The sequence below is a fragment of the Corylus avellana genome, chromosome ca7, assembly GCF_901000735.1.
Source record: "Corylus avellana chromosome ca7, CavTom2PMs-1.0".
In the NCBI taxonomy this organism is placed as follows: domain Eukaryota; kingdom Viridiplantae; phylum Streptophyta; class Magnoliopsida; order Fagales; family Betulaceae; genus Corylus; species Corylus avellana.
Window position 1 is genome coordinate 26,412,303 of NC_081547.1, and position 12,180 is coordinate 26,424,482.

The 12,180-nt window shown below is 35.8% G+C and overlaps 2 protein-coding genes across 3 annotated transcripts; one reads left to right on the forward strand and one right to left on the reverse strand.

Moving 5' to 3' along the window:
* The first annotated feature begins 509 nt into the window (after window positions 1–509).
* LOC132188069 (protein MAEA homolog) lies at window positions 510–6,692 on the forward strand. The gene is made up of 8 exons (XM_059602479.1): window positions 510–519; window positions 1,109–1,488; window positions 1,856–2,050; window positions 2,895–3,017; window positions 4,143–4,328; window positions 5,520–5,653; window positions 6,012–6,198; window positions 6,279–6,692. Exons 1-8 carry the CDS (start codon window positions 510–512, stop codon window positions 6,378–6,380), a joined length of 1,317 nt encoding a protein of 438 aa, XP_059458462.1. The 3' UTR covers window positions 6,381–6,692.
* A 1,189-nt stretch (window positions 6,693–7,881) lies between these two features.
* On the reverse strand, window positions 7,882–11,531 carry LOC132187326 (serine/arginine-rich splicing factor RS2Z32-like). Of its 2 annotated transcripts, XM_059601607.1 has the most exons (7): window positions 11,454–11,531; window positions 10,872–10,983; window positions 10,161–10,200; window positions 9,903–9,998; window positions 9,030–9,226; window positions 8,866–8,940; window positions 7,882–8,500 (listed from the first exon to the last, which is right to left on the reverse strand). In XM_059601607.1, exons 2-7 carry the CDS (start codon window positions 10,976–10,978, stop codon window positions 8,092–8,094), a joined length of 924 nt encoding a protein of 307 aa, XP_059457590.1. In that variant the 5' UTR covers window positions 10,979–10,983; window positions 11,454–11,531; the 3' UTR covers window positions 7,882–8,091. The 2 variants fall into 2 exon arrangements, with proteins under 2 accessions (XP_059457590.1, XP_059457591.1); XM_059601608.1 differs by lacking the exon at window positions 11,454–11,531 and having other exon boundaries at window positions 10,161–10,409; window positions 10,872–10,961.
* Between the last annotated feature and the right edge of the window lie 649 nt (window positions 11,532–12,180).

Below are 12,180 nucleotides of genomic sequence, written 5' to 3' on the forward strand. Positions count from 1 at the left end.
ACCAAACTAACAAGGATTGTCTAGCTATGTTTGTTCTCTTTTTGTTGCATATTGAATGACGCTCTTTTATAATTACTATTATAATTGTTATCTTTTTTGGTGTAACTATTAAGTTTCTCCGTTGTCGTAATAAACACTCGCTGGACTACTTAAAAAACCATCATATTCGACAGATTTTTTTTGGATTGTGGGTCAAACAATTATTGGATGGGGCCATTTGCTTGGGCCATTCCCAAATGTTGTTTAATTTTGTTTTGCACTATAATGTTTATACTAGAGTCTTAGTTGGAATACCTTAATCCTCCTTTTTGTAGTATTTTTTTTTCTTTTATTAATCCAATCTTAGTTATATATAGTATGAGCAAACTAACAATAAATGATGGGAAAATAAAATAGAAAAAGTAAAAAACTCTAGATTGTATGAAAAATGAGAACTATATCATTTGTGCCGCATTAATTGGAAGTGTTATAATGAACTTTGTAAGAACAGTTGACCGCGTGTCAAAGTAATGATCAAAAGTATGTACAAGAATATAAAAATTTAGCAAAAGAGCTCCTTAAAATAGGTCAGTTTGAATATTCCTTATTGTTAAGTCAATGTAAATCAAAGAAAATAATTTTGAAAAAAACAGAGATAGCACAAAAGTGAATGAGACGAAAAGTATCATTTTACCTAGTATTTGTCGCCTTTTATAGCAAATTTGTCGTAACCTTCAAACCACGTGGCATGCTTTCATTAGAGACTACGAACCTAATACCATGCAGCTGCTCTCGAACTGATTAGTTGATGGACCGGTTATTAGGACTACGAACCTATCTAATTTTGAAGAAGAATAAAGTGTTTTTTTTAAAAAAAAAAAAATTGAGACGGAGAAAATTCTTATAATTTAGTCTATTAAATTAATATATATTTTTGAAAAATTAAAAATATATGTAGTTGAACATTTTTATTTAGACCCAATTAAAATAAATAAAATTGTCAAAGGTAACTGTTAATAAACTCTCCAAAGAAACACACAGCCTAATGGAAACGGTATCGTTTCCCCATGCCTTCCCTTGTGGGCCTTATCCCCAACTCAGTTCTTTTTTTTTCCTAATCCAAACGCAGTACTTGAACCTTCCCCTTTTACTTATTTTGCAAGAGAGAAGTTCTTTCCTTTCTTTCTCAAATTAGAAATGGATTCTCTTCCCAACGGAACGGCGACCACCACCACGGCCACTCCGGCGGCCCCTACAGCTCCGGCTCCGGCCCCACCGTCTTCGAGGCTGGTCCACCTGGCTGAGTCCCTGAAGCTGGAGCACCAGTTCTTGCGGGTCCCATTCGAGCACTACAAGAAGACGATCCGAGCCAACCACCGCGTCGTCGAGAAGGAGGTATCCGCCGTGATCTGTGGCGTTTCCGAGGCCGCCGATTCAGATGTCTCCAACGACGACGCCGTTCACCACCTCAGCTCTCTCGTGTCCCGACTCCAAGGGCTCAAAAGGAAGGTACGAATTAGGATCCCTAGTTTTTCGCTTTGGTTGGTTAGCGAGTGGTCGGAAATGTAAATTCCGGCTCAACTGAGGTCAGATTTATGTACTGGCTTTGTTTGTAAGTAGATTTTCATAGTTTTGAAGACCAAAATAGTTGAATTTTAAGATTATTAGATGAGAGACTAAAGTTTGTCTTCATGTTATTGGAAAGACTTGGAATTGGATTTGGATAGTCACTTTTGAGTGATCAAATTGTGAAACTTCATTGCTATGATTATGTATGAAGCTCAAATTTAACGAATGTTATGATTTGAATAGTGGAAGAATTTAATCTTTTGAAGTTCTTATGTACTGATTATGATCGCCTATTTGATTTGTTAAGTTGGAAGAAGGAAGTCGTACAGAGAACTTGCAAGCACAGAGGTGTCGGGCTCGGCTTGATCATTTGGAGTCGGCAGATGCCGAGAATTTGTCGGATTGGAATAATATGCGCTTGAAGCGGATTCTTGTGGACTACATGTTGCGAATGTCGTATTATGACACCGCAGCAAAGCTAGCTGAAAGCAGCAATATACAGGTAGTGTTGCTTGCTTGTCTCAGATTGTTCGGGTTCTGGTGTATTATTGGTGTAGTTTTCTTTCTCCATTAATTGTAGAATTATCAATGGATTTCTTCTTGAGGCCTTATTTATGCTTATTTCTGTAACTGGGCTTGTAGGACTTGTAAGAATATATATACTTAAAAGAAAAAAAGAGTAAAAGATTGTTTTTAAGAAAATTCTGTGAATTAGAACAATATGCACCTCTTTATCATTTACAGGGTTAGGACTCTCCTGCTGCTCATAAAACACGGGCTATTTCTTATTAAAGTTCATGAAGTAAAATGTCTAAATCACCTAGGTCAGTGTTCGCAAGCATATTTTCGCCCATGGAGTTTGAAAAAGTGAAAGAAAAAAATATATATATATCGAATTTCTTTTATATAGGGGAATGCCATTTGATGACTATATAACATGGTTAGTTGAGTGAAAGAAACAGCTTATGAGCTCATCATTGAATAAATTGAGCCTCATTTCCTACGTAGAAGACTTGAGAAGAAGAAACTTTTCCACCCTAAAAAATATTAACTAATCATCCGAGCTTGAAGCAGGCTCGATACATGCATACATATGTATATCACCATGGTTTGAATGCATTACCATAATGAAGGGAAAAAAAAAAAATTGGTTACATGCTCAGGCACCCTATGTTTATTCCCTTTTTGCTTTCTTCAGAAGGCCTGTCAAGGTGCACCTGGATGCAATTAGTGCTTTCTATATTATTTTTAGGAAATGACACGTTACAGTTTTGTTGTACACATTGTCATTTCTGTGGTATTCTCACAACCATTACATCTGCTGGTGATTGATTTTCATTTCCCAGGATCTTGTGGATATTGATGTATTCCAAGAAGCGAAAAAGGTAATTGATGCTCTTCAGAATAAGGAGGTAGCTCCTGCCCTAGTCTGGTGTACTGATAACAAGTCAAGGTTGAAGAAGTCCAAGGTATATGCTATTATATTGGCTTTCATTACTACTGGTGGATAAGTGAGTTTGCTAAGACAGTTAATTTCTCTGTTTGTGAAGAAAAAAACTTCTGTGATTAGTTAGATTGCTAATTACTGAAATATATATTTAATAGGAATTATTTATCAAATTTTTTTTTTTTTTTTTTTTTTTTTATAGGAATAATAGGACTTCTCTGTCTCACCCAATATCTTCGTCTTTTATGCTTCTTCCTTTTGTTCACTGTAGCTGAAAGTTTTCCTTTGCTAGTCTGTTTAATTTCCACTCTTTGTACCTATACTTGAGATTGTTCTGTGTAGTCTGTTGAAGGTTATGTTTCAGCATAATAAGACAAGTTTTTCTATGAGCGGGCTGTTTTGAATCTTAGCTTGTCTTCATGCTCAACATTTTTGCGAACTTTTTCTATCCTTTTTGTAGCAAGTTCTTTTTACTTCGTGTTTATTGTGAAATCTTCATATACTCTTTCATGTAATATCTTATTTTGGCTTTTGAGAGGCTTGTAGCTTGAGTAGTGTTCATGCATTTCACTGTGACATCTTAAACTTGCATTTCTTCAAATATAGTGAGTGAAAATTTCTTGTGAAGTGGAGGAGGAGAATATGCGAAGGATTATACTTCTTGTGTACCTGGGTTGCGCTTTACGCTTTTAATGACATTTCGATTACTTATCAAAAAATATTTTCATCAATGATGAAAATCTCATCATTCACTGATAAAAATCTGGTGCTTCTGCAAGTATTATGATTTTTTTAAATTCCACCTTTACCAGTCATCAAGTGGTATTCATAATATAGTTTCAATACTGAAGAAGGTGGGTAATTTGTCACTTTCTGCTAGTTGGACATAGCTTAGGAAGTTGGTGTTCTAAACATCCATTTCTTATATATTTTATGTACTAAAAATAGTAGGACTTCCAACATTCACTTCTGATATGATGGTTGTTGAAATTCATCGATTAGAGTAGGCGTTCTGAACTATGTCCTTTCAGAATTTAGGTAAAAGTAGAACTTTCATTATTATGTCCGTTCTCCTTACTAAAAATGCAGTTACTACATTCAAAGTTTTGTCAGTTTGTTTAATAATGAATGCTTATAATGATGACAGAGCAAATTTGAATTCCAGCTGAGACTTCAAGAGTTCATAGAGTTGGTACGAGCAGAAAACAATTTGCGAGCTATAACATATGCTCGGAAGTACCTCGCACCATGGGGTGCCACCCATATGAAAGAATTGCAGAGGGTTATGGCAACACTGGCTTTTAGAAGTAATACCGAATGTACTACATACAAGGTGAATCTGGTGTCTTTTGGTCTGAATAATGTTTTGTGCATTACTGTAATGGATGTACTTCTTTGATACATAATACATTAAAATGTTGGCAGCACTATCATTTTTTTATTTGGTTTCTTTTCCTTTGACATTGAAACACATTGCGATGCCGTTTTGCTTGGATTGAAGATACAGATGAATTGTGTAAATGAAAAGACTACAAATAAATAGCTAATGACTAACCTTTATTCCTGTCTCTTTGTGTTTTGAAGATAGAGGTATCTTCAATTTTGTTTAACCTAGTGATGCAGCCATGGAAGGAAGCTCTTTCTGCCTTTGGAGTGATTTTTCAGTTTTGGCAGCTTAAGAGCTTTTGTGTAATGGCATCATAGGACGTCTGACTGAAACCAGAGCTATGTGTCTTAGGGTTAAAATAGTTATTATGTTGAGTATTAATTTTTGAGTAATGGACATTTCTATGTGCAGGTTCAGATCTGGAATTTCATAAAAATCATGCAAATAAGTTTATTTTTAGATTTATTTTTATTAATTATGGCCGGTCTAGATTATTCTAGAATTTTTTAATAGTATTAGGAATCTTTTATTGGGTTTTCTTAGACGTTTAATTTACTAGTCAATCTTAAAGCTTCTAGTACAAGAAAGAGTTCTTATATATTTGTTTTCAGATGTATTTAAAGAGTTCTGAGAGTTTGGTTAGTGGAATACTAGTGATTTGAGTTTTGAGACAAGAACGCCACACACACAGATATATATATATTTTTTTTTCTTTTTCTTTGTCTAAATGTATTCAAAGAATTCAGAGAGTTTGATTAATGGAATAGAGTGACTTTAGTTTTGAGACAAATATGATAGCACAGGAGGTCATGCAGGAAGGATCACCCTTAGGATTAATTTGAGTGAGTGGCAGGAATTTGTTGGGCTCAATGGCTCCATGGAGTACAGTGTTGTTTTGAACAACTGATAGCACTTATTGACATTCAAAATCTTAACTTAAGACTTATTTGACTTCTGAACAAATCTGTTACCAGAATTTTGACGTGTGATTTCTTTGTGTTTTTAAATAATTATTTATATTTGGTTTGGTATGTGTGATGCTTTGCCTCAATCTGCTTTTGGGAGCTGATATTAACTTAAGACTTATGCACATGATTGATTTCCATTCTTCTTCTGTTTTTTTTTTTTTTTTGGCAGGTTTTATTTGAATCAAAACAATGGGATTTCCTGGTGGACCAATTTAAACAGGAATTCTGCAAGTTATATGGCATGACGCTTGAACCTTTGCTAAACATTTATCTGCAAGCTGGATTGTCTGCTCTAAAAACTCCGTATCCATAAATGTCCAATATAAGTTTGCTTTTTGTCTGCAGCTACCTAACAAGCATCTATTAACTTCAGCGTCATAATATTTAGAGTACGATTCTCAAAGTTTATTCTAATGGTCAGGACTGTACAGAAACACCCTGGTTTTTCTACATAGACTGCACAATAAACATCAAAACCAAGGACAAAACAACCAGCACATTATACCTGGAGATAGATTTATTTGCAGTAAAAGATGATGGGATAATCAAAATGATCTGATTAACCAACAATGAAGCTTTTTTACCTCCTGGTATTTGGGTACCTTCCTTTCACCTTTTGCAGGTGTATTTAGATTTGTTTTTTGGCCTTGACATGATTCAGATACTGTTATGAAGATGATTGCACCAAGGAAGACCCTCTATCGCAAGAAAGTTTCCGGAAACTAGCATTGCCATTACCATACTCTAAGCAGCATCATTCAAAGCTTGTTTGCTATATAACTAAAGAGCTAATGGACACAGAGAACCCTCCACAAGTTTTGCCTAATGGCTACGTCTATAGCGCCAAGGTTCGCGTTATTCTTGTTGTAAGTAAGCAACTATTTTTACTTTACTATTCTGGCTTATTATTCCCTCTTTGGCTTGGCAGGCTCTCAAAGAAATGGCCAAGAAGAATAATGATAAAATCACCTGTCCGAGGACAGGTTTGGTCTGCAACTACTCCGAGCTGGTTAAGGCATATATATCTTAAGTCTACATTCTACATATTCAGGCCTGTGCTGAATCAAATTCTTCAAAGGGGAAAATAAGAAAGAGAAAAAAGAAAAGAAAAATCTTGCACCTGTATCTGTGGCTGTTGCTGTTTACTTCATCTTCTGTAGATACACCTCTTTTCTTTTAGACCACCGCGAATTCGTTTTAGAAATTCACTGATGCCTTTACTTGGCTCATGTGTTGGAGACTTGAACATGTATATATGCATAAAATAAAAAACTTGCAGTTTCACTTCAAATGTTAAGAAATAGTATATATAAAAATGAAGCAGATTCGGCAATTTTAAACTGATTTGGTAATTCATGAGCTTTGCCTTCGGAATGATATTGGCTTGCATGCATGTAGCCATGTAGGTGAGGTGACGGCCATTTGTTTCAATGAGAGCAAGTGTACTCTGGACCCCCAATAATAGTGTATGCTTTTTAAACCAGTTCCTTTTTTTATTAAAAAAAAAAAAAAATTCCAGTGAGAAGAGAGAATGGTATGACAAGTAGCCAATAATTTTTATCCATTGAAGCTGCGTGCTAAGCATTGGTAGCTCATCAAGCATGACCTTTTTATAATGAAAATGCAAGCTCACTACCTATGCTTGGCACACCATATGGAGCTCAAGCATTTGATGCTCTTAAGTTTGACGGCATGCTGGTGGTGATTACGCTGCTGTGATACCAAAATAACAATATTCCTATGTTTCCAACAGAATTTCTTGAGCAAACATTCATCTAATCTATTTCTTGACAGGGTTGGCTTAAACACAACCATATCAATCATGTAGAAGATTTATTGTTTTTTAAACGATTATTAGCATAATAAGAACACCAGCGCAATCTCATAGGCTTTGCAGCTCCATCGTCTGACAGCCTCCAAAGCTGCATATAATCTTTAAGAACACTAGCAGTAACTTTCTTTAAAGCATAAAATTACTTTTGCTTCTCTATAAAAATATATTTTACAATAAATTCTATTACCTTTCCCTATATCATTAAAATATTATTTTTCTACAAAATACAAGTTTCCTGCCTACTTTCACTTTTTTTATAAAATTTCAAACACAATTCTCAATTAAAGACAAAAAGATAAAGAAAAAAGAGAAGAGAAAAGAAAAATGTTTATATTAAAATAATGTATAAATAACCACTTTTAATTTCCTACAAATTAAAAAACACTTTAACAACCTCTAATGTTGGTTAAATATAAGGAATCTAACGTGCATAAATAAAGAAAGAAATAGCATATAAGACATCTAAAAATAGATTCCATCATTTACCGTAGACTCAATCCTGTACTACAGAGAACCCATCACATTCATCAGACAAATGATTTATAATGATGGGTTTGGAACATTTAACCGAGGATAACTTCCATACGACACCGCTGCAGTTAAAATGGTTTCGATTGCACCGCTAAAAACTAATTCGATCAATAAAAGTCACCGGTAATGATATGTATAAAATCATAATTCGACAGAAAAAGCAACCTCAAAAGAATCCCAGGTCGTCCTGATGGCACGTGTTCGTTAAATTAACTAAAAGGTTCAGTTTAGATCACTGGAACTATTCCACATTGGCACTTCTGCCCATACAAAGTTCAGAAAATCTTAAAACAGCTATAGAAAAATTATCCATACAAAGCAGAAAAAACCTTTCGCAAACACAGGTTTTAAGTTGACTTGTCACTTGGCTCTGCTTTTAGTTTGACTCGCTGCCTCTTGGAGAACCATGATTTTCATCATCATCAACAGGGCTCCTGTCATCCCTACGGACAGGACTAGGGCTGCGACTGTTGCCATTTTCTTCACCAGGGCTCCTATAACTCCTATCACGGGGACCCTCTCCATCAGCATCATCAATAGGACTTCTGCTCTTTCGCCTGGGACTCCCACTGTAATCGGACCCATTGGGCTGCCTGCCATCCCTTGGGGATGGGCTACCTCTCTCTTGTGGGCTCCCCTCATTGGGTGAAAGGCTACGCTTCCTCCCTTTAGATGGTGGTGGTGAACTCCTGTTCCGCTTAGGGCTTCGGCTGTCGCGGGGGCTCCTTGATCTTCTCTCAGCCCGCTCAAGGCTTCTCTCTCTCTTCAAAGGTGATCTAGATCGACTGTAAGGAATGAAATTTAAAACCCACAATGAATAACTGAAATAAGGGAGGACATTATTCTGTAACAATAAAAATGGAATTCAATAATCAAACTATTTTTTGAGGTTCCTTCTAAACAAAGCAAATAAAATAATAAATCTAAGTTTCACTATTTTGTCACCAGATACTTGCATGTGACCTAAACCAATGCGTCTCCAAATATAAATGTATGCATTCTAAAACCTTATAACTGCCTCATATACTGATGTAACCAATCGATAAAATGTTCATTTATGATGTCGGTTGAGACGGTACCCCAAAAAAAAAAAAAATCTAGGCTGTACATTGAGGCCAAAATCTCATAACAAGGATGACAACAAACATACCTGTAACTACGGTCCCTGCTGTAACTACGACTTCTCCCATGTCGAGGACTAAGTGATCTTGAGTAACTCCGGCCCCTTCAGATCCATAAAATTTCTTGCTCAATAACTCAAGATATATAGAAGAGTTTAAAAGGAATAAAGCCTTTTTGAGAGAGCGAAAGTACCTGAGTTTCTTAGGACTATTCTTACAATTCCTTTCAATGTGGCCACGCTCCCCACAGCGATAACACTTGTTCTTCCAGTCCCCAGCCTTGCAATCTCGAGCCCAGTGGCCATCAATTCCACAATTAAAGCAGCGCCCTGATCCAGGAGGAGGACCTCTTCCAAGATACTCACGAGATCCACCAGGACCCCGTGGCCCCTAAATGAAAGTCAAATTAGATTTAGCACAGTTTACTTCTACCTTTAACAATCTCCCTTCAATATCTTGAAAAAAATAATGCAGCAAACACCAACAAAGCCACCAACAATTTCTTTTAAGAAAAAGAGATCTCGAATAGGCAGGTTAGATAAGAAAAGTGAAAACATTACCTTGTTCTGGCTAATTCAATCATTTATTTGCCACAATTTTCATATACACCACCATTTATTCATCAAAAAACTTGGTTACCCCTTTAAATCTGCAAACCTACCATGAGGGTGCAGGCCAAGAAATGAAGCAACTAGCTGGAACCACTATCCTACACACATGACCTTTACTAGAATTTAAAAGAGAGACCCAAATGATAAACCACGAAATCTAGATGACGAGGTGCAAAAACAATCAAATCATGTAAGTTAAAGAGACATTAAGGTAAACGCTGGACTTTTACATGGATCAAAATAATAAACTGCATGAAATTACTTGAATGTGAGGTAATCATTCACAATTTTTACCAAAAGCGAGAACCTATGACGCGGAGCAGAAAGTCAAATACTACCATAAACTGCATGCCTCCAAAATAACACCATTAAAAAAAGTCTTACCAAGAGAAAACTAGAGAATATACCCAAGCAACATATACAAATATCATGAAAAATAAATTCCATTAACTTACCCCTTTGGCAAATTCTACAATGACACGGCTTCCATCAACATCCCGTCCATTCAGACCATATATTGCATCTTCGGCATCTCGAGGGTCACTGAACTCCTGGGATCAGCAGCCATAGAAAGGAAGAACAAAGAGAAGATCATACTTGCAAAGCATGCATAAATATGAATGAACCACATTATGTGATACAAAATATATGGGAGAAGAGGGAGAGAGAGAGAGAGAGAGAGAGATAGCAGAGCAAAGTATGGAAGTACATACAACAAAGGCGAAGTCGCGCTTCATATCCACATCGCGTACTCTGCGTAAACGGGTTCCAGAAACAGTAAGGCCATCAAGACACAAGTATCGAAGGGTGGACACTTCGCCCCTCACAGATGAACTAAACACCACTTTGAGTTTGTTGCCATTTCCATAAAAACACGCAATAACATTATAGAAAGACTCGCCAAATCCACCAAGGGTCACCCTCTCACCATAGACCTCCAGGTTAGGCAAAAGCCAAGAAACCTTCAAGAAGATCATTGAGTTAAACCACACAAGACACGTGGAGGGGTGCAACGTTCTCACACAGATATTAAAATGAATATTTAAATGTCAAGCACAAAAGGGCTTGGCAAATTCCTCATTTTCTCCCACACCCAGCAACCCATGACCCTACGTCCACGACCATCATTAACCCAGAAGAAATTAAAAACTACAACAAATAACCACAAAGAGAAATGAGTTTCGTTCACAACACATTGCATGAGGGTAATTCAAACAGCATATTCATCCATAATTTCTCAATGATTGAGACAGAGATAGTAACACATAAAGGTAAGTCAAAAGTTCAACATGTTATTGGAGACGCTAGATTAATGCAAGTGTTAGAACTTGGTACTTCTCTAGTCGATGCAAGGAACTCATACTACTGTAACCAATACAATAGGACTCCCGCAAGCATAACCAAAGGCAGGTCTTTTTTGTTACCTTCCGTATCTGCTAAAGAGGTCGTCAAGATCACGCGACCTCGTCCGCGATGACAAGCGACCGACATAGAGACGCGTTCCGCCATACCGGTCATCATATCTAGGCATTTTACCTACAGTAAATGAATTAGCTCATAGAACCAGACGAACCACCATAAATACAGAAGGTATATACACAGACAACTACAAACATGGAAAAATATTATAAAAATACATATAATATGCCACAAATTTACTTCATTTACTCTATCTTTTCAGCAAAATATGAAATGACATTGCAGCTTCGAAGGTACCAATAAAAAAACAGCTCAATGACAAAGTAAACAGGATATAGCAGAACCAATACACTGTTGGAATTCAAAAAATTAGAAATGAAAGCAATTCATTTTTCACATAATCGCAAAATAAAATTTTGGGGGAAAAAGCAGATCCACAAAATTCATTTTACTTTTAGACAAATCACTGTGTAATTCGTGAAATGGAATTCCGATCCAATCGAAGAAGAATAAGAGAGGGAAGAGGGAAAAACCGCTTTGAGATACAAGCCCTAGCTCAGAGAAAGAAGAAAGGCTCAGCGGCGTACCTGAAGAGAGCGAAGATTCAGAACCCTAGATTTGTCTCGATGAAGAGGAAAAGAGAGAGAGAGAGAAAGATTTTTTTCTCTCTCCGTATTTATAGTGAAAAGGGTTGCGGATAAGTCTGGCCTTCATGCAGTAAAAGGCTAAAAGCCCCGTTTATTGCTTGAAATTACTAAAAAGTCTGAGTCAATAGAAGAAGAAGAAAAGAAAAAAGAAAAAAGACTCATTTGAGTTATTCTATTGATACTACAATATTTAGATAATTTATAGGAAATGCTAAGTTGTCTCTTAGTGAATATTATTTTCTAGAAATTATATGAGAGAAATAAGAGTCAATGTATTTTTTGTTTTTTTTTAAAAAAAAAAAATAATATCTACTATAAACTAGGAAGAGACTAGCATTCCCCTTAAAGCAAAAAAATTAACTTATCAATTTAATTAGTGAATGACTGATTTGTCAACTATACATTACTTTTTTTTTTATTAAATTGATAATCTACCAAATCAATTTGTAATTAAATTGACTAGTTACTCATAATTGGTTAAAAAAAAAAAAACTTTTTAGCCCCATTTAGTTTGTAGAATAAACCTTTTGGAATTGAATGGATATTCTTAGGAATAATTATTATCGTGAGAATGACTAATTCTAGGAATAACTATTCCTTAAGAAATAGAATATAATTTTCAAAGACACTAATATTATTATTTTTTTATTTTAAACTTAAAAACATA

What these genes read in the sequence shown, in the direction of transcription:
- LOC132187326 (XM_059601607.1), bottom strand. Translation starts at nt 10,978, where the DNA reads ATGCCTAGATATGATGACCGGTATGGCGGAACGCGTCTCTATGTCGGT. An exon ending in CTCTTTAGCAGATACGGAAG is followed by an intron (nt 10,201 to 10,871) that starts GTAACAAAAAAG and finishes CCGTTTACGCAG; the next exon opens with AGTACGCGATGTGGATATGA. An exon ending in AGCAGGGACCGTAGTTACAG is followed by an intron (nt 8,501 to 8,865) that starts GTATGTTTGTTG and finishes CATTCCTTACAG; the next exon opens with TCGATCTAGATCACCTTTGA.
- LOC132188069 (XM_059602479.1), top strand. An exon ending in TCCAAGGGCTCAAAAGGAAG is followed by an intron (nt 1,489 to 1,855) that starts GTACGAATTAGG and finishes TGATTTGTTAAG; the next exon opens with TTGGAAGAAGGAAGTCGTAC. An exon ending in CTGAAAGCAGCAATATACAG is followed by an intron (nt 2,051 to 2,894) that starts GTAGTGTTGCTT and finishes TTCATTTCCCAG; the next exon opens with GATCTTGTGGATATTGATGT.